Here is a 21,894-nt window from a genome sequence, read left to right on the forward strand (position 1 = left end):
TCTTATTGTGATGAGAATCTTAATTTATCGTAGTCATGATAAATTCCAGTTAATGTTTAAAAAAACTTTAACTGTTCATATTATTGGGATTAATTTGACTATTTTCTTTCTTTTGATCAATTGGAGTATCAATTAAGCCCGTCACAAAAACATATTTTTCTGGATGATAAATTGGCCCAGAAGTTATTGCGATAAGCGATAATATTGTTGTTTTGAGACCATTTTCATAATAATGCAAGAGCACTTTCTCAAAAATCAATACACTTTAAATTCTAATGAACTTTTAACACTAGAACTGGAAGACTTTTTAAATATCCAAAATAATTAAGCAAGACATCAAAAACAACAAATAAAATGAATTATGAAGTCTCTGTAAAAATATAGTGCTAAAAAAAAAATAAAGGGCTAGATAAAACTGAAGCACCAGACTGAAGGCTTGTGTCATCCACTTCTTGGTAGAAAGAAATGAAAAAGAAAAACAAAAAATCATGCAAATGAAAATTATTGAGCTCGTTTTAATTTATCCTGCGATTAATTGATTTATTGCTTATTGGGACAGGCCTACTATCAATATATCAATACATTTTAAAATGTGATTAAATGCAGTGAATATGCAACTTAGTCATACAAATAACTTTTTTTTCTACGAATGGGAATGCTTTTCAAAAGCAGTTTTTGTGAGACTGTGGTTGTTGCGTCATAAAGTCAGAGCAATGAACTTACCTAACAAAGAAGTAATGAATAGTTATTGACACTTTTATTGTTTCTGCAATAGCACCATAAAGTATTGTAATAAAACTTTAAGTCCATATCGCCCATCACTAAGTACAGTTATGTGTTTAAACAGTGTCTTCAAATAAAGCATTCTGCAATAATCTTTGAGAACTAGTTGTTTCTGCACATCAATCTCAATTGAGAGATATTTTCTCTTTTTCATTATTCAGGCATTTAGCAAATAGTTAATTTTGGTGATTCTAAATGACCTATAAAGAGGGTTGAGCTGATGTAACTTAAGGCCATGAAGAAAAACAGGTGTATGTTATAGTATGTATAAAAATCACTTGTTTTAACTGTACTTACTGTTAGAGCTCAGGACGGATGCCTTAAAAGCCAACTCTGGTTGTTGAATTACGGAGCTAGCATTGTGATTTTTGTCCCGTTCTAAAGCTGACCTGAATCCAGCAAATGAGCTCTAAATTTTACCTGTGCAAAGCCGAGGCGGACTGGCATCGAAAACAAACTACTCTGTAATTACCTGGAACATGGAAATGAACCTTGATGTCCCTGAAATGGGCTTTGTTATGTAGCTCAGTCAGGGTGTAATCAAGAAACGAGGCCAGTGTAAATTTCTATTTGTTTCAGCCAAGGTAATGAGGATACCATGTTAAACAGCCAATCTGTGGTTTGCTCTTCTGCTCCTGGCACCCCCCTGTGTAGCATGGGTTTATTTTTCCTGGTAATTTCTGATATCTTGCATCTCTCTGTCCCTGCTGCTGATTGAAGATGAAATTATATCTTTGATTCGATAGTATAGAAAGCACTTTACAATTACTTGGGCTGTTGATCAACATTAAACCTCTTGATTAGCGGGATGGGAAGGGAGCTTTTTTATTATTGCTATTTTTGTTTCTTTTTCTGAGCCAATCAGCTCGGGTCCGCTCCTATCAAGTGGAAATTAACCTCTCTCCAACACCTTTTCCAGGGTAACATGAACTCCACCAATCGTGCACATTCGCAGACGATAATATATTTTCATCAGCCTCATTAATTTTGAAGATGAATTTATAACCCCGGCCAAAATAGGCAATTATTGGCCACAGGAGAACTAACTGGGCGCCTAAATTGTTTTCTGTATGAACGGAGAGCCCGGAGACAGAGCTGGGCTTGCTGCCTGTCGTCGCTATTCACACAGCCTACAGCAGAGGATATAAAGATATTAAGCTAAAAGGAGGGGGTGGGCCTCAGAAATGGATGTATTCTGGTTTGGTAGTCTCGTCCCCCCTAGCCACAGAATGGGATGCTAACGTTTTCCCTAGAGTGCTAACAGGATGCAGGGTCTGGTGGAGCAGCATTTGCACATTCACATGTGCAAATGCTGCATCAAACTCTAGGAGTTTGATGCAGCAAACTCTAGGAGACTCAGTCTGCTCTCATTCTGTGTGTGTGCAATATTGTGGATCTGAATGTTTCATCTAAATTGTTGTGTTTAGCAGTATATTGTATGTATGGAAGAAATAAAAAGAGCAGTTTTTTTTCCCAACTATTATGCTGCCATTTGTCATTAAATATTTATAGCAGGAGCAGATGTGATTTCACACTGCTTGTGCGTCACAGAAGAAAACTGGATTTTACTAGTAATTCAAAACAAAACTGAATTGATTACATAGTTTTAAACTGCCCTCAGCATTTTATGTTAGAGATAAATGCAGCATCCATCGCTAGCATTACTAGAGATTTTTCAGGGTGTATTTAGAATATTGCCCATTACCTTTAGTTAGAGATTTGAAAATGGGTGTTGTTATTCCCTTATTCAGCATATTTCATAACTTACAGATGTTGAAAGCTCAAAAGGAAACAAAAAACAGCTGTATTCTGTTTCGTCTTCTTGTTAGCAGTGAAATCTTTCTTAGCCAAAATGAACCACAGACATGGCATAACACCTTGTGGATAAAAGTTTCCCATTAAGTTCCTCATGTCTCTTTCCTATTGTCGTCACCTCACTGATCCTGAAGATTGCCAACTTTGAGTCTTCTTTCCTTGGTTACAGCATCCACACTGAAGATTGTTGTTGATCTCGTAATCTGTTAGTACACTGGGATGTGCTGACATCAGAACATGGAAATGTTCTGATGTCAGAACATTTCTGACATCAGAAAGTCGATGTCGACCAATGCTGGTAATCATCTGGTTACCCAGTGCAAATCTCTTTAAAGTGTTGGTAATTTGTATCACAGTAGCTTGAACATTGCTTTAAGGAAATTAATGTTTTTATAGTGAGAATGAAAGTGTCAAAAGTTGCTGCACCTGGTATTTTGTTGCTAATATGGTGAATTGTGTTTTTAAAGTAATATTGTTGTGAAGTACTCTGAGGATGACAATCCGAGTGAAAAGAAATGTATAAAGATGTTTTCTCTACTTTACGTTTACCTGATTTAATTAGGTCTTCTTTGTTCAGATGTTGCCCACACAGCCGGAAAATGCTACAGTATTATTTGTTTGATGCAAAGAGCTTTAAATCTTCATCATTGTCTGACATATGCATCTTCCCCTCTCTCCAGGTGACTAAGATGGTGAAGACGGTGACCACCAGAACAGTTCGGCAGGTCCCCCTGGGCCCAGACGGCCTACCTCTGCCTGAAGGCACATCCCCTCTGAGCAGCTACACCGATTCCATCGACCGACGATACATGAAGAACGGAGGCGAACGCTTCATCACACCCCAAGCGACCTCTACCCTGACCCGCGCCTACAACAACTCCTACAACGACTCGTACGTGGAGACACCTGAGAGCCAGTACATCCGTCACTACGGCCTCCACGACGGCTACGTGGATTTGACGGACAACTACGGTAGCCTGTCGCGTGGTGTCAACTTCCGGCCACCTCGCTACCCCTACATGCCCAACAGCTACCGTCCAGAGAACAGCTACACTCTGCCAATTAGAAAGGACGACTACGGCCATGTGGCGCAGCCCCAGGTGCCCATGGGGAGCAGCACAGTGGATCTGAACCGCTCGCAACCTGAGCGATTCCAACCCGAGCCTTATGGTTTGGAGGACGATCGTCGCAGCTTGGGGCCCGAAGAAGAGGAGCCGTACGAACTGGAACCCGACTACTCCACTGCCAACCGCCGAACCCTGCCGGGGACGAACCGGGGCCGCACTCATAGGGAACCTCTCCGTGATGTGCACAGGGTCAGGTAAGGAGAAACTGCTAACCCCTACATTGCATTCCAAAGTCTGTTTTTTGCAACAAAAAGCAAACTCTTGCTAAATGCTTGTCTCATTGCCTTGTTCTTGAATCAGAAAGACTGCTACAAAAACATGATTCTTCTTGAACAATTTGCTAAGAAAGGAAGTTTGGTAGAAACAAATTAGCTTGGATTGGCTTTTTCCTGTAAATGGACAGTAAACACTTGTTTGTGTCAGAGATTAAGAGGCGGGAATGACTTGAGATGTGACAAGACAGGAGGAGGATGAAAGGAGAGTAGAGGAGTGTGGCGGGATTTCAAGCAAACTTTCAGTACAGGAGGACAACTCTTCGTCTTAGGGGACAGGAAAAGACCCGTCAGCCCCTAACAATAAACCCTATAAACCAACTGTTGTCTGCTAATAGCTCTCAGTCAGTTTGTTGTCAACCTTAGGAGAGCCTGGGGAAAAAACGTCCAGACTGAAGTAAATTGGACCATGGGATTGAAGCTGAGTCAGTGTGTTAGACGACGTTTTTTTGATCACTGATCTGTAGCAGATGGATATTTTCAAGCTCTCTGCACTTTTCCACTAATCTGAGTTAAATGTTTGGCGTCTCGCCAGTTCCGACGGAACCAAGAGAAGAGGGCTGAAGAGCAAGAATGGGAGCGAGGCTGGAGCGTACGCGTTTGTTTTGGTCGTCATGAAGGACGGAACGGTACGCAGGCTTCAGGCTTCTTCAGTTGAGCGTACGCACTGGATTTAAAGGCTCCCACATTGATGCAAAAGAGCAGAGGCCTAATCAGGGCCTCTGTCATTACACACTTGTGACTGTGTCAAACACACACACACTCAATAAAATCCCATCTTCAGAAAACAAGTCACTCCTCCAAGAGACACTTGCTGTGACAGGCAATTTGTAACGTGCCTTACATGTGTCACAACACATCTCTAACAGCCGCATGCATAGACACACAGTCACTCATATGCATTCCTAAACACCAGCATGCATCTAGCTAATTTAAATAACAAAAAAACATACATTTTCTAGTCTTATCTTTGCATTTGCTTTATTTTCTTCCTTGAGTACAATTCCTTTTTTCCGGCCTAAGAACAGCTACTATCAGGTCCCCCCGCAGCAAACAGCCTCCTAAGCTCTGAGGCTGTGATTAGTATTCTTCCAAGAAGGGACCAGCGTCTCTGAAGTGCTGTAATGAATCTTAGATTTAACGCGCTCTAATTACAGCTTATCATTTCATGCAAGCCTTCAATTATGCACAGACAAAAATGGTGATATTTAGTACTAAAGCGGCTTTCTGCGTCGGCGCCATGCGCTTGTTTTGTCGCCACAGCGGACTCCATTGTGCGTCGCCGCGCCGATGGGAATGATGATTTGTTGCCAGGGTTTGCTCCGCTTTTTGACTTCAGGGTTAATTCTAACTTTGCATTGTGGCGCATTAGGACCAACGGCGCCCTCTAAACACTGCCTCAAGTAGATTCACATGTCGCTTGCCATCCTAATGACATAATAGCTACACCAGTCTGTTATTGTGACAACCCATTTAAAACAGAGCATGCCCCACTTCTTCCTGTGAATTAGGAGTGTAGATTGGACTTTCTTATGTTGCTTCAGTCATTCTAAAGCTGGCTTGGGATTGTTCTGCAGAAATCTTAGTGTTGGTGGAACGTGTCAAAGCAACATTGATATTTATGCTGGTATACGTTGCACTGCAAGGGGGGAAAAGGCTCAGTACTCAGTAAGCTGTCAGTGATGTTCTGTCTTGATCTGTGTGCCATTCAGCATGCCTGTAATGGAGCATTTATGATCCTCGCCTCATTTACTTTTATATTTAACATCTGCTAGTAATAGTAAAGTGGAATGTTTTTATGACCTTAACTCTTCTGTAAGGTAGAGGCATGGTGGCATTAAGAGCTGCCACTGTGTGTCGTGTATTTATTTACCTTCTTTAGTCAGTATCTTTTAGAGACACTTTTTTTCTGCTCCGTCTGTTTTGGGTCATTGTCCTGTTGAAAGTTGAATCTCCACCTGAATCTCAACACTTTTGCAGGTTTTCCTCCAGAACCACGTTTCATTTAGCTCCATCTGTCTTTCTGTCAACTCAGACGAGCTGAAGAAAAGCGAGCCCGCAGCATGATGTCATTTGGAAGATGTTTGGTCCGGGTCATGTACAGTTTTAATTATCACCACATGTAGTGTATTAACGAGGACAGCTTTGGGCTAGTTTGAAAATGAATGCCTTCTGGAACATCAATACACAGCAACTTTATTTATACTGACCCATTGGAGGGCATTGCCTCCAGTGGCCGCAGCCTTAGGCACCTGTCTACCCATGTCTTATGTTTGTTTTTTTGTTCTTTTGGACGGACTTTACTGAAATGTCAATTTACCCCCTGGAGGACCGATAAAGGTATTCTTATTAAATTACTCACAAGTGGACTCTGCTTACCAATTAGGTGACCTCTGAAGCAGTGACATAAATAAATTTATTACCTCTTATTTGTTGTCATGGCATTAATTTTTTTTGGATATGAGAATAAAAAGGAGCAAATGAGGGGTGCACCGATATTTGAAAATCTGACCTGCTGATCCCAATTTTGGCCGATACTGATGATTTTCAGACCTTTTGTGAGGTAAACTAGATCGGATATATTCTCCCTACTTTGTGTTGGTCTATAACCACAATAAACATAATCAATGCATGAAGTCGGTGGTGGAAATCTGACAAAATCACATTTTTGTTTGACTGTTTTTCGTATTTAGCCTGTAATAATAAGGACATACAGTACAGACCAAAAGTTTGGACACACCTTTCTAATTCAATGGGTTTTCTTTATCTTCATGACTATTTATAAGGCAAGAAATCCCACTTATTAACCTGACAGGGCACACCTATGAAGTGAAAACCATTTCAGGTGACGACCTCTTGAAGCTCATCAAGAAAATGCAGAGTGTGTGCAAAGCAGTAATCACAGCAAAAGGTTGCTACTTTGAAGAAACTAGAATATAAGGGGTATTTTCAGTTGTTTTACACTTTTTTGTTTAGTGCAAATTTCCACATGTGTTATTCATAGTTTTGATGCCTTCAGTGTGAATCTACAATGTCAATAGTCATGAAAATAAAGAAAACTCATTGAATTAAAAGGTGTGTCCAAACTTTTGGTCTGTACTGTATGCACAAAGTGGTGCGAGGGCATCTCTATTCCCTTTATGTCTGGACAAGCGGTGAATAGAATCTGAGCCCTTCCAACTCTAACACAGCCTTCATGACACAGTGTTTGTGTGTATGAGGACCTCTCTGTGAGTGTGGGTGTCTTCATGCCACTGTGATTAATAGCCACTTTGGAGCTGTGACAAACCACAGGGGCGTCTTAAAGCTGATCTCTAATGGCTCATCTCTCCTTGGGCAATCCACTCCGCTCCAACCTGCCCACCTGTATCCAGAAGTCACACACACACACACACGCACACACCCACACACACACACACACAGTTGGATATGAACACATGCACCCATGACCATAGCTGCTCACCACTTAATTGAGAAGGGTGGGGGTGTTTTAATCTAATCCACTGATGTTTCTATACTGAGTGGCCCATAAAAGAGATGTGACCCTGGCCAATTGATCCACCTCCTCCCTGCTCACATACAGTGCCTTGAAAAAGTATTTGTACTTCTAAATCTTTTTCACGATTTGTGTTGTTACAGCCACTTTATTGCATTTTATTGAGGTTCTGTGTGACAGGCCAACTCAAAGTAGTATATAACTGTGAAGAGAAAGGAAAGTCGGAAAAACGTGGCATGGGTGTGTATTCGGACCCCTTATTTCTTCCTTGCATCCTGAAACCAGAAGTTTACATACATCAAATTAAAACACACACACTCCTCACTGTCTGGAGTTTAATCAGTCTGAATCACCAAAATTATTTTCTTCTACTAATCACCTCTATAATGACAAAAATATTATGTCACAGATTTATTTATTAATGTCTTCATAACATTAATAAACTTGGTAGCATTGCCTGTAATCTCTGTCTTGGGTCACATGTTTTGGGTTTCCTTCCACAAGCTTCTCGGTAGTTTGTTGGCGATCTGGTCCATTCCTGCTGACGGAACTGGTGGAAGATCTGCCCACATATTCTCAATAGGACTGATATATGGGCTTTACGATGACCACACCAAAACATTGGCTTTGTTGTCCTTAAGCCACTTTGTAACTAATTTGGCTGTATGTCCATTACAGACATTACAGCTGTATGTCCAAGACCTAAAGCTTTAACTCCTTGGATGATGTTTTTAGATGTTTCTTCAACATTGCATGACATTCTTTGCCACCCCTTATACTTCACAGTTGATGTGGTGTTCGAAGCCTTACCAGCATCTCACTTTTTCCTGCAAATGTTACGATGGTCATTATGGCCAAACAATTCCACTTTAGTTTTGTCAGACAACAAAACACATCTCTAAAAATGAAAGTCTTTGTTCCTGTGTGGATTTTCAAACCGCGATCTGGCTTCTTTTTTTGTTTTTTAGCAATGGCTTCGTCCTCACTGAGTGGCCTTTCAGTCCATATTGGCAGCGGCCACACTTTATGGTGGATGGTGATACTGTCTTACCAGCCTCAGGCAGCATCTTCACAAGGTCTTTGGCTTTTGTTCACGGGTCAATCTGCACATTTTGAACCAAAGTACACTCAACTCTTGGTCACACAAGAGTTGAGGTTTTCTTTATATTACTAGTTCAAATCCCATTCTATATGTTTGAGGTTTCTCACAAGCCTTCCCTCTAAATTATAAATGAAACACTGAGACTTCACTTTGATGTTGAGGAAAATCTCATCTAAAAACCAAGACTTTTTTTTTTCTTCCTCCTGTTTTCTCTTGAAAACTCATCTCCACAATATCATTCACAGCTCAGAATGACCAATTTATCCCCCAAGGAGTATCGGTGAAAAGATCATAAATGTAGTAGAGAGGGGTGTGCGTGTGTGTGTGTGTATACATGAGGTGCACACATTTTCAGAGTGTGTAATTCTCTTCAGTTTACCTCCTTTGATGGATCTGCAGAAGAGCAGGGTCACGTACGGCTCGAGCCGGGAGACGATGAAAGTCGCGGAGAAAACAAGAAGAACCATGAAAGAGAGAATAGTGAGGATGTGCAACTGTCTCTTTAATCCGGACTTAAAATGAATGCGGCCACGCAGGCCCCCTAAATCAACATCTGGATGCTCCCAAACAGGACGGACGTTTAGCAGCTCGATTAACACGAGGAGGGTGATCTGCCATAATCAGGCAGAGTGTATTGGCTGCAGAGGGGCCCTTTCAGGTCCCCTGAATACAGCCATCCTGGTTCACACAATGCCGCCAATATAAATGCAAATCCTGACATTCCCGTCACTCAGTCTGCTTTACCAAAAGCCCCGCCGCATCGGCCCCGGATCTAAATGAGCCGCGATCCACACAACTGTACATATTATCTGTGTGCCGATGTGTCTGCGTGACAAAGCGAGTATAAAAAAAAAAAAAAAAACACAGTGTGGGGCATAATGAGAGAGAAGGCCGGAGAGAAATAGAGATACAAAAGTGACAGCAGTGGCAGTTTATATATGCAGGTCTGCTTCACGGCGATGATTCTGAGATTGTGAACTGTGCTCTTCCTTCGGCGGGTTATCCTTGGCTCTCTTTGCCTTGTCAGGTCCAATATCCTGCTGCACAAAAAAAAAAAATTCTGGGTGATGGCTTGGGTGGCGAGTACGTGTTTACGTCTTGGTGTACGCGTGCGTGGATGCATTTAGTAACCACCAGTGTCTGTATGCACACATGCAATTTTCTCATGTTTTTTGCATCCAGTCTATCATGTCACTCAGTGTTTTTGCCAAACCTCAGAGCGCCGGTCTCTCTCCACATTATGTTCTGTAATCAGAATCTTGATTCGCCCCTCCTTCTACGCTGTGGGCGCAAGCTTGTTCAACAAGAAACAAGAAAACAAATCTTTCCAAAGTTAGCATTTGGAATGCCAGCTCTATTTAAATTAAGGCTAGCTTTGTTTTCTTCAAAGTTTGTAGTTATTCATAGAAGTGGAAGTGGATGAAGCATTTGCACGAATGTTGTTTTCCACAACCCCGCTGCTATTCTGTCTCTGTAACTTTTGGATCCAACTCCACTGCCTTGCAAAATGTTTTATATTTCTGGCACTCATTCACATCTTGACATGTCATAACCCTATCGATTAAGGTATGTTTAAGAGATTTTACAAGACAGACTAAGACAAAGCAGCTTTCACATTAAAAAAGCAACACAAAACTGCAGAATAAACTGAAAACATGGCATGAATTTACCTTAAGGCTCTTTTACTAGCTTCAACAATGGCCTTTAAAGGTTGCTTAATTAAAAGAGTCCCTCTGTGTTTCTCAGCGTAGGTACAGATGTTCTGTGACAATCCCAGAGGTTTTTCAGAGAAAATTAGCGAACAGATAATCATGAAGACAAAGAAACACAGGAGACCAGTCAAGGATGAAGTAATGGGGGAAAATTAAAGCAGTGTTATGTTATAAAATAATATCCCAAGCATTAAGCATCTCACGGAGCTCTGGGAATCTGAAAATGGGAGGAGTATGGCACAACAACCAATCTACTGAAACTGGCAATCCAGGTGCGGTGAACATGAAGCAGCCAAAACGTCCATGGTAACTCATGAGGAGCCACAGAGAGCCGCAGCTTTTGTGCGAGTATCTGTTGACAACACAAGTTATGCATAGACCTGCACAGTAAGCAATAAATTAATTAATTGCATGATACATTAAAACGAGCACAATAATTTCCACTTACATCATTTATCGTTTTTCTCTTTTCTTTCTCTCTTTCTACCAAAAACTGGATGACAAAAGTATTCAGCCTGGTGCTTTTGTCTCAGCTAGCTATTTTTTTTGAAGGACAATTTTGTTTACAGAGACTTTATAATTCATTTTATTTATTGTTTCTGTTGTTTTGTTTATCTATTCTGAAAATTGAACATGTCCAGTATTAATTGTTGATTGAAATTTAAAGTTATTGATCTTTGAGAACGTGTTCTTGCATTATTGCATAGGTCTATGTTCTAGTGGGACACGCCTTTAAAGATGCAGTCGGAGCTACAATAGATCAGTTTAGATCACACATATCAAAGTACAGTATGTTGATATGTTAGAATGGCCTAGTCAAAGTCCAGAGCTAAATCTAGGCAAGAGTCTGCCACAGGAGTTAAATTGGTCTTTACATGTTTGCGTCCATCAGTTTGGTTGAGCTTTGGCTATTTTGTCGTGACGAATGATCAGAAATGTAAGTTTATAGAAGCTGGTAGAGACGGTGAAACTGCAGCAAAAGGTGGTTTGGAGTTGTAGCTGCAAAACGTTTTCAAAAATGTCAACATGTGACCAACATCGGACTTGAAATGTTGATGCCACAATATTTTTGCAAGGCACTGTGTCTCTCTTTATCATCCAGCAGAAAAGGGATTTAGGATTTTTGACACATTGTTCAGGAAGGAGTTCATCTCTTATTGATTTCCATGGCGGAGAGATGCACAAACTACAGTAAATGCCACAAAATCCAATATGTTGCTGCGTGGCTTTTTGAACGAGGGATACACGAGAGTCGAGGCAAGACGGCATATTGATCCCCTTCCAGTTTTCACTGAATGCCATAGAGAAAGCTGTAAAATGACATAATTAGCATAAAGCTCATTAAACGTGGAGCGCCATGAGTAAATTCTCGTGAGCAACCAACTCTGGACACCACTAACCACCATGAAAGATGGTGAGAGGAGACCATCTGGATTATGTAATGAGGGTAAACAAGTCTCAGTCTGAGTGGTAGGGAGGGATGCTAAGTGCTGCGTGTAGCTACACAACACTTTAGTTTTGCTCCTAATGACAGAGCGCTGCTTGTTTTGTTTTTTTCTGCCTTTTTGAAAAAGAAAAAAAACATTTAAAACATTCCCTGACTTTGTATGTGGTGTCAGAAGTGGGAAGCCTTCTCAAGAGTTTAAGAAAAAACAGACAAACACTGCTGTCGCTGGATTCAAACAAATATAGTCATCCATGTTCCTATGAAGAATGTATGACAATGTCTTTGGAGTGAAGGACCGTAGAGAACAGACTCTAAGGGACTTTGAAAATGTCGGATCAGTGAAGTACCCCTCATCCCCCTCGGTGGACCACTTTGCTCCTTAATTCTGTCACCAGAAAAGCAGTTAGAGCTCAGTACTGTTTAAGTCCCCAACACTAATAGGAGAACTGCTAATGAGGGTAATGCTAGCAGAGAAATCCCAGAGTGTTGGTCATTAACATTTCAGTGACTGCATGCTAGTGTTTGGAGCTGTGAGCAAAGGGAGCCCTGCAGGCACTGTAGGGGCTCCTAGTCCTCCCTGGGGGAACTGCTTGGCTCTTTTCTCTGCCCCCTGGGGGAAGAGATATCAAATCCTTTTTTTCTGGGTTCCTTTAAAAAAAGAAAAAGAAAAAAAGACTTCACAGGTCTTTCCCTCAAAGCTTTTGCTTTTTTTTGTTGCTGCTCTGTCTCTGTTGGTTTCCAATCGTTTCCTGTCTCCTAGTCGCTTTCTCTCGATGTTTGTTGAAGTCTGACATGTTTGTTACTCCTACTGACAGGGAGTAGGGAGCAGAATGCTGCAAATCATTTCGCTTATTGCAAAGGGCTGCCATCAGAGTCCCGCTGACAAACCTGATGAGAACAGATCCAAACATCGGCTCACCTTGTCCTCTCCTCTACCTTTTCCCCTCATTAGTCAGTGAGTCTCACCTCCGTTGGCTTTTCTTCTATCCTGTCCCCTGGCTGTCTGATGCTTCTCAGACAAATTCAAGTCGCCCTCCATTTACCTCTTCCATCTAACTTGTCTTGACTGTCCTCCCTTCTGTTATCTTGCAGAGGGTACCCAGATGACCCCATTGAGGCAGAGCTGATTGATGAGCGCCACCCTTACATCCATGGTATGTATTCAGCACCACTTGCTCAGCCCGAGAGAGGAAGCATGGCCAGTCTGGACCGAATGGCCGGCCGGCGTTCACCTTCCATCGACAGCATTCGCAAGGACCCCCGCTGGCGGGACCCCGATCTCCCCGAGGTCATCGCCATGCTGGGTCACCCCATCGACCCGGTGAAGTCCAACGCCGCCGCCTACCTGCAACACCTCTGCTACGAGAATGACAAAATTAAGAAGGACGTCCGCCAGCTGAAAGGGATTCCTGTTCTGGTCAGCCTTTTGGATCACCCCAAATCCGAAGTGCACCGGAAAGCCTGCGGCGCACTTCGGAACATCTCCTACGGCAAGGACAATGAAAACAAGGTGGCCATCAAGAACTGTGATGGTATTCCGGCCCTCATCCGTCTGCTGAGGAAGACCAACGACATGGAGGTTCGAGAACTCATCACCGGTAAGAGGAACATTTCCCAATAAAAATACAGTTTTATTTTCTGTCTAAACTTTTCTAGTTTTACATCATGCTATAATGTTAGTTTTTCATCAAGACATACCTGGAGCTTGACTCATTCATGCATGTTTGAGAAATCCTTTAATCTCCATGGCAACCATCCAGTTGTGTAAAACGCCTGGGCGGCCCTAGCGCCTGCAACTCCAACTCTCAGCTCCTTCAGACTAGCCAGCAGCAATTAGCAAACCCCTGGTGGAAGTGCATGTTTGTGTAATCACTGTACAAGCTACTTCTCAGTGCAACACCTGTAAAAACGTTGTTCAAGGGTTAATAGAGGAACGATGTTACAAGCACTAGTTTTTAAAGAGACGGAGGCCCAATTTCAAGGCATTAAATTATGACGTACAATTGCTTTCAAGTCATATCAAGCATCTTCATAACTTAAGGTAACAGTTATGTGATTGTGCTATAAAAAGGCTCTATGTGCCTGGAAAATACATGCTGCCTCTTTAAATAATTAACATCTGCTTACAGCTGCAGAGGGAGTAAATTCTTGTTTTTGGGTTTTAAACAACTTATATTCAGAGGGGGAGGAAATTGCTACTGCCATATTTTATCCATCAAAAATCTGCGACTGTCACAAATTTCCCCCAACTTCTTTGTGATTATAATTCGATTTGACAGCATAAACGCTGTAGCATGATCATAAATTTACGGAGAAGAACAGGGGGTTTTATTCCCCACTGGATCTGTCTCTCCTCTCCTTTCATAGGCGTTCAGAACACAGAACTGTGTCTGGCAAATCTCTCTAAAGTTTGTTACAGCTGCACATTAACATGCCATTTGAAGCTCACGTAGTCGTTACAAAGTGAAATTGCTGCAACAGAATCAATAGGCTAAAAATCATAACTTTCAATTACACGTTAAAGACTCTCTCTTTCGCTCTCGGTTTCTTGGCGAGAACTCGGTTGACTCTGCTCCAGCGGCAGGAATTACTGCTAGGCCCTTTTTTCAGAGTCCAAAGTGAAAACAAAAAGTGTCCAGGTCTAATAGTCGAAAGAGGTCTTAATAAATTTGGAAAAAGAAACACCATGATTATTCAGTGTGTAGTCGACTGGCACTAAAATTACATATTTTGCTTCCCGTCTACTCTTTGAAGCTTTACCTTTCTGCAGTAGTTCTTTAGTTTGGCAGTCCTCTCTATTTCTCTCCAGTTGGCTGCCATATCTTTTATATTCTGCGTTGCAGTGTGCTCCTAGTTATTGATACAAATTTATTATGCTACAGCAATTCAGCGATGTTAACGTCTATCTGCTTGGACCTCTTACTTTATGTGATTGGTTTGTGTTGCAGGCGAGATAGATTTTTTGTCTTCTCTCTTTCGCACTAAGCCACGTGAATCAAAGTTTGTCGCTAGGAAGAGATAAGTGTGCGTATATCGCCTGCAGAGCTGCAAATTACTCTCTCTTCTAATCGTGGAGCCGATACATTTCTGTAAAAGACCTGATGCTCCACTGTAACGAGGAAGCTCTGAGTCTTGGAAGCAGATTTGATCACAGAAACTCCACGGCTCTTGAACCAAGCCGGTGTGTGGAAACAAATCAGGTGATATTTAATTACTTAACGCACGGCGTTCTGTACTGTAAGCAGAAAAATGGACTGAGAGCTAGAAGGTCTACAGTCAGGAAGAAACAAAGAGCACACGAGTATCGATCCTTGTAGGAAAGTCTGTAATCTGCATCGGATAACCGAAGACGTTTTAATTCTTCTTGGAGAAGCTATTGAATCAGACGTGATGCTCCGGTAGAAATCAACTGGGAAATACATGTGTGTGCATTTGTGTGTGTGTGGGTTCAGTTTATTCCAGCTGATTTAACCTGGCACGCTCACACACTGTGGCATCTGAGAAGAGGTTTTTCTTTTCTTCTTCTTCTTTTTTTTCCTGTGCACTCGTGTGAAAAATGAGACACTTTAAAGTGAGATACCCAGACCTTGTGAAGTAGGTGCCAAGTGAAAACACAGAGTGCATGCTGAAATTTAAGGAGGAGGGGGATGGATTTGGTGTTTATGCTCTTTAGGGGAGGAACGTCGTCGTCACGTTAGGTTTCCAGCACTGACAACCGCTCTGACTCGGCGTCATAATACGAATATCTGTGCAACTGTCACCCCAAACTACAAACATACAGGCTATTATTTACGCTGACGCCAGTCTTTATAATCCCAGCGCGTTACGAACCGTTGTGGGCATGCATGCCTAAGTGTTTGCATAAGTGAGTCTCCTTTGTTTTGACAGAGATGTAGCAGTGAGCGATGGCGGTGCCGCTGCAGAAATGATTGCCTTTACAGCATCGTGTTGCTCCCTATTGAAGCTAAAAATAACCCTTCACCACAAGACAAGGAGGACGGAAGGGAAGGAGGCTTTTCTCCCCCTCTCTTACTCATTATTCAGCCCTCCCACTCTCAGTCTCTGGGTTTTTATTTTTTTATTTTTTCTTTCCCTCTCCTTCATTCATTATCTACAGACGGTGATTTTCGCTCTCTCGCTGGTTTACTCTTTATCCTGCTTTAGGTGGTCATTGCCCCGCAGGAAACCAGCTCCTCACAATGCAGGCTCATCTCCCCAGCCACTTGTCTGGAATCGGCCGTGCTTTTCTGCAATTAAATATAATTCAAGGTTTTTTTTTTAAAAATACGGGGCTCCTTTTCTTAGTTCATATGTTTAAGGGTTTTGCTGTGGAAGTATGCGCAGCCCTATGCAAAAACCGCTCAGAGAGCTCTGTTTTCTCCTAGTGGAAATGGGTGACGTGGAAGGAACCTAGTGGTTTCATTTTCCAACACACACATCCACACCCACACACACACACACACACACGCAAACGATACATGCAGACAAGTCGTTTATATTTTTAGAACTTTTTTAGAAAATTCTGTTTTCCTGTTTCAGCAGCCTCTGGGCTGTTTGTGGCCTCAAGCAGATTCATTTGTGAAAAGTGAGATCATGAGGCAGATTGGTTCTGCATTTTCCACAGATTTTATTGCTCATATGAGACTACAGACAAGGCCATTTGACATGAGAAATCAATAACTGAAGAGGAATGACGTCTGAGTTGGACCCGATTGCAGTCTTTCGGTTGTTTAACGTCAACTTGTCTTAAATTAAATGAATGAAAATAATAAAACGAATGAATTGGAACTTAATTTTCAGCGATTCTTTTAATTAAAATAGAAAAAGACAATTGCGATTAAGTAACTATTCAGCTTCACCTTGTTCATCACCTAGTCGCTAACTTGATGCGTCTTTATTAGAATTGTGATGAACACTAAAACTCTTTCACAGTAATAAGTTTGTCAAATTGTTGCAGGAGAGCTAATTAAAACATTATTTTTAGTGAAGTTGCCTCCCATTCCTTTGGTTTTGATTATTTGATTGTAATTTCCTGGATGACTTTTTTTTCTCAGAAATATATGACACTTGATGTGTGTTTAAAAAAAAAAAGAAGGTACAAATCAAACAACATTTTTGCTGCTAATTTATTGAACAGATAGACAACAGCTCAACAGCAAAGATGTTTATTGGTTCTACTACAGACAGACCACAGGTATTGTCAATGGAAATCTAAAACTACTTTGATTAGGCCACTAGACTAGTACCGGGGATCTGGTCGAGACATCACTAGAAGACAGTTTTTTTGTCTTCTAGTATTGTCTGTAGTATTGTCAATACTACAGACAATACTGTCTGTAGTATTGGTTCTACTACAGACAGACCACAGGTATTGTCAATGGAAATCTAAAACTACTTTGATTAGGCCACTAGACTAGTACCGGGGATCTGGTCGAGACATCACTAGAAGACAGTTTTTGAGGGAGCCAACGGCTGACGTTCGTTAGTATGATCCATGAAACACACTGTAGACTTCAGTTTCTGTGTGATGCCAAGTCCTTCCAGTCACATTTTAATGACTTTTTTTATTCTCATTAATCGCTTTATACACATTTATGCACGAGTGTGTATGAGAGCATGTACATAGTCAATAGTGTGAGTCCACATATTTAGGTTTCCATCTCTGTTCGGTTTTTATGCACTTTGCATCCCCTTTGCTAAACTGCGTCCCCCGCTCTCATTGCCACTGTGACGTTGATGGATGGCAGGAGGGGTGAAGAGCAGAAGGAGAGGAGGAGAACGGTAATGGGCAGAACTAAGTTAATAGCGCTGCTTGATGAGCAACATGTCTGCCAGTGGTGCCTGGAAAATTTAATTACCCCCCGGTACAGCTCCAGTCTCGTTCCCAGTCCTTCCAGCTCCAGCCTGTCCAATCAGAGACAAACAGGCAGGGCGGGACGTAAAAGGAAAAACAAGGCAAGAACTGAGACTCAGAAGACAAACGGACTTCCTTTGATGAATTTTGGCCTTTTAATTGGAAATCACACAATGCCACCGTTTTCATGCTCCCAGTCAGACTTTGTTGTTTTTCAATTAGTTTTGAAAGGAGACCGGTACGACCCAGTCCGACCGTTTACCCCTGAGAAGTTTCCTCAACAGATCAACAGCATTAATAAATCAGAAAGGAACAGCACTTCCAGACCTTGAAAGTGGTCTGACTTGGTTATCAAAGTTGCTTGTGGAGTATTTTAAACTCTAGATCCTGACTCTATTTTACAAAAAGAAAAGAACGCTTATGTAAGATCAGCATTGAGTGGTCAATTACTTCTTTTGGGGTTTTTTTTTTGCTTTTCCCAAACCTCAGTTGGTGTCATGATTTATGCAAGTGCAACACCAGTTTGAACACTTTTATCTATCATTCAGCAGCTCTGAATTTTTCACAAGCGATGCCATCCTCAGTGCTCTCTACAGTTTTCATCCTGGTTACATATCTGCACGATGCATTTAAGGTGAGCTATTAGACACATTTACAAAGTTGTGCACTCGTACCAGGTGCTAGGTGGATGTTTCTGCCTCGGATCAGCCGTGCCTGGAAGACAGCAGGACTCCCCTCAGGCGTCTGTCTCTCACAATCTGACAGAGGACAGCAAACTGACTAAACCCGATCCAGAGTCACTGGCCTGAAACAGCGACAGGACGCTGGATGGAGATCGTCACTTCCACGGCGCTCTGTCATCCTGAATAACGCTCTGTCAGTGGGCTGTATGCCTGTCGGACTTGATGGATCGCCGCCACGGCAAAGACATGTCTTTCCCTCCCCTTAGGCTTATGTGATCAGCGTAGAGGTGACTGATTCCAGCGGACTGAGCAGTATTTCAGCTGGAACACTGGAGGTGACAGCCAACCAGCCGGGGTGGAAAGATTTGGCGAGGCCGCGTGTCTCATCATGCGTCATCTCTGGCAGAAAAAGATCCCGGTACCTTTTCACTCCTCGCTTTCTTCGTTTCTACAAATTGCCTTATCCACGTCCGAGCCGTTGAAAGCAGCGGTCAAAGATCGGCGAATTCAAAAATTCCGTCCGATATGTGTAGTTGAAACAGATACCGTCTAACTGTTGAGACAGAACCACTCTGGCACCGAGTTAATTAAACCATCATGCAGTTAATTTCATGGTAGGGTGGAATATATTAACAAACGGCGAAGATGATGAAGATGTATCTTGCGGATTACTGGCGTGCTGTTTATCGCTCATCCGCTGAAAACGTGGAGCATGTCGCCGCGCTGGAAATATGGACTAGATATTTTCTGCACAGTTTGTGACCAGGATGATGGTGTAAAAAGATCATCTTGGTGCTGCGCTCGCTCTGTTTTGACTGCACACTGAATGCTGCCTGTCACAATCTGATGCTAATGACACAACGTAATCAAGCTGTCAGCCTGGCAGGCATGCGTGAATTTTCTTCTATCTGTCACAATACCAGCGCTCATACAGCTCATATGAATGTTTGATTGTTGTTACATTCTTGCCTGGATTTTTATATTTCCTTTTAACTAGGTACGTACCAGCATAAACTTGTCAAATACCATAGCACTGAATAAGAATAGTAAAATAGAAGATACAATTAGTAGGATTTCATGGAATGGCTCCATCTGATGTTTTTTACCTTTAAGGGAACTTTTGTGTACATGCCACTCTTTCTTGGATATGATGAAATCTAGGTTAAAATGTGGGGGTAATCACGCTTTCACTTTGACTGCCTCAGAACTGTGGAATAGTTTACCTCGGCATAGACCACGGCATAAAACTAGTCTATTTTCCTAAGCCATTAAATTTCATACAGTATTAGACTCTAAGCATTGTGTGATCAGTTCAATATTATTCTTTTTTTCATGTTCATTGTATTAATTTTTCCCTATTTTGTCTACTGGCTATCAGATTTTTGTGCAAAAGAGGCATGAAGTACCATTTTCACCTTTTAAAATTAAATATATTGTAATATAATATATAATGTTCCTAAAATTTGTTCTGTTTTAAAAACCTTCTCAGCAATTTCACGTATATGCTACAACAGACTGAATGTTGCAGCGAAATACAGGAAAGGAACACCTGGGTTTCAGTTTTGATTGATACAAAGTCATTATGGAAAGTTGTCATTTTAGCTTTCACTGTCTTACATGTTCCAATTTTATCCTCATAAAATTCAACTGTCTCAAAAGCTTGCATTGTGGGATTATTTAAGACAATAAAAGGACAGACAACAAAGTTATGAAGAAGTTTGAGGATTGGAAATAAACACCAGTGAATCATCAGCATAAAGGATCACATTCATTTCATCTTTAGATGTCTTGAATGTGCCAACAGCATTGGCGGTTGTGGGGAGGCAAGAGTAAGTACAAGTTCTTAAATATGCTGAGTATTTGATTCATCAAATAAAAGTTAGTCTGTATCAAAAAGTTACTCTTGAACACAGCAAACAGATCAAAAGGCACCCTGGTATATTATCATAAGGTAAAGCATTAAAGGAGCAGTGGCAATCCTTAAATATTATACTGACATACTTTTGAGAAATGTTAAAATCAACATTTATATGTGACATTGATTTGAAGATATAATTCTTTTTGACTTGTTGTCATAAAACTTATGGCTGCAGCATACCAAGATGCTGGGCACTCGCCTTTGTCAATCGCTTTAATTGACCAGACTGTTGTAATGGAATGAGCTGCTTAAAAGCCAAAGAGAAAAACAACTTGACCTGGTTAATTTCCCTGACTGTCTTTGGAAAATGGTGCATCAAGCTTCTTTCTTTGGATCTTAGAGAGTTCTGTGAGATCCAAATGGCCAATAAAAAGAATATAATTCCTTTATGTCATTAAAGACTTTGAGGAGTTGATCTTCAGACGTTCAGTATTCGTTATACATTGCTATAGATGGTCTTGACTCAGAATCCTTTGAGTTTATTCTGGCAGAGACAAATACTTTTTTTAATACTCACCTACACCTTTAAAAGGTACAAGCTAAAGTGAGCTCATAACGCAAGCTGTTTGATCAGTATAGCCTCACTATATCTTGCAAGATAGTTTATATGTCATTAAGGAATAAAAGAGATGCACACACAGCAGTGTAGTGTGGTGTTAGTGCACCTCGCAGCTCTAAGCCTCCATCTGGAATGTTTAAATTAACCCTAGAAACTGAAGTGAAGCTGTCTGGTTCTTTGAGGCAGTTTTTGGACTGATGTTTACTCAGCCATAGATACAATTGCACAGTTAGCAGTTCAGTTCAGTTTTTACGTCTAGGTAATATAGAAGTATAGCATTTGGAGCATCTCCTGTTGGTATATGAAAAAGGACAACAGCTATGCCAAGTAGTCAGCTGCAGTTGTAGGAAAAAGTTCTGGGATGGGCAGAAATTTAGTTTTTCTCACAATTTAGTTATTTTGCCACTTGTTTCTATGGTATTCTGACATATTTTTCTATGAAATGCATCAAGTTTATTTAATTGGTTCTCATTGGTTTTTAAATGTATAGTTTCATGACCATGATCCAAAAATTTCCTATTAGTCAGCAAGTAGTTTCTGAGTTGTAGAAACCTGGGTTTATTGACAATTGCCACCTAAAACATTTTTCCGCAGTGTATGCTTCAGACTATTCAGTGATTATTGTGACCACACTGGCTAAATTATACTCTTTGTTGTTAGAAAACCTTTCAGATGGTTCAATAAATGAACACAGTTCCAGTGTTTTTACGTCCAAATAAAGCTTTAATTATGCTGATGAAAGCTTATCAATATGTTCAAGTTAAATGTACCACAAAAGTGCTGTAAAAAATGACTCGATATTGTATTATAGAGGTATGAAGTTTACTGTGAACAAAGCACACAATTATTCAGCAATGTAATTACTTTAGCTTTGGTTGTGTTGTGCTTTGGGAATAATTTGCCAATGGATACAGTCTGTCAGGCAGTATATGAAGTTTTTATTCCTGGGGGTTGCTGAAATTACTCCATTCATTTGCTAATATGATGTTTTCCCAAAAATACCTAGGATTTTGTTGAGTATGTCTATTTTTGGACAGATATGTTCTTTAGCTTGATGACAAAGTTGGATTAAAGACGCAAAAAAAACGACAACGCGGAAAAATACGTATTTATCCTAACTTGCCTA

The 21,894-nt window shown here is 41.1% G+C and overlaps 1 protein-coding gene across 9 annotated transcripts in view; it reads left to right on the forward strand.

The window, feature by feature from the left end:
• arvcfb (ARVCF delta catenin family member b) overlaps positions 1 to 21,894 on the forward strand; it is a 270,673-nt gene that overhangs the window by 186,821 nt on the left and 61,958 nt on the right. For all 9 annotated transcript variants that reach the window (XM_032578552.1, XM_032578548.1, XM_032578551.1 and 6 more), the window contains 2 exons: positions 3,279 to 3,919; positions 12,847 to 13,352. In XM_032578552.1, the coding sequence (XP_032434443.1) occupies positions 3,279 to 3,919; positions 12,847 to 13,352 (1,147 nt within the window). The remainder of the gene's footprint in view (positions 1 to 3,278; positions 3,920 to 12,846; positions 13,353 to 21,894) is intronic.

The sequence above is a fragment of the Xiphophorus hellerii genome, chromosome 12, assembly GCF_003331165.1.
Source record: "Xiphophorus hellerii strain 12219 chromosome 12, Xiphophorus_hellerii-4.1, whole genome shotgun sequence".
In the NCBI taxonomy this organism is placed as follows: domain Eukaryota; kingdom Metazoa; phylum Chordata; class Actinopteri; order Cyprinodontiformes; family Poeciliidae; genus Xiphophorus; species Xiphophorus hellerii.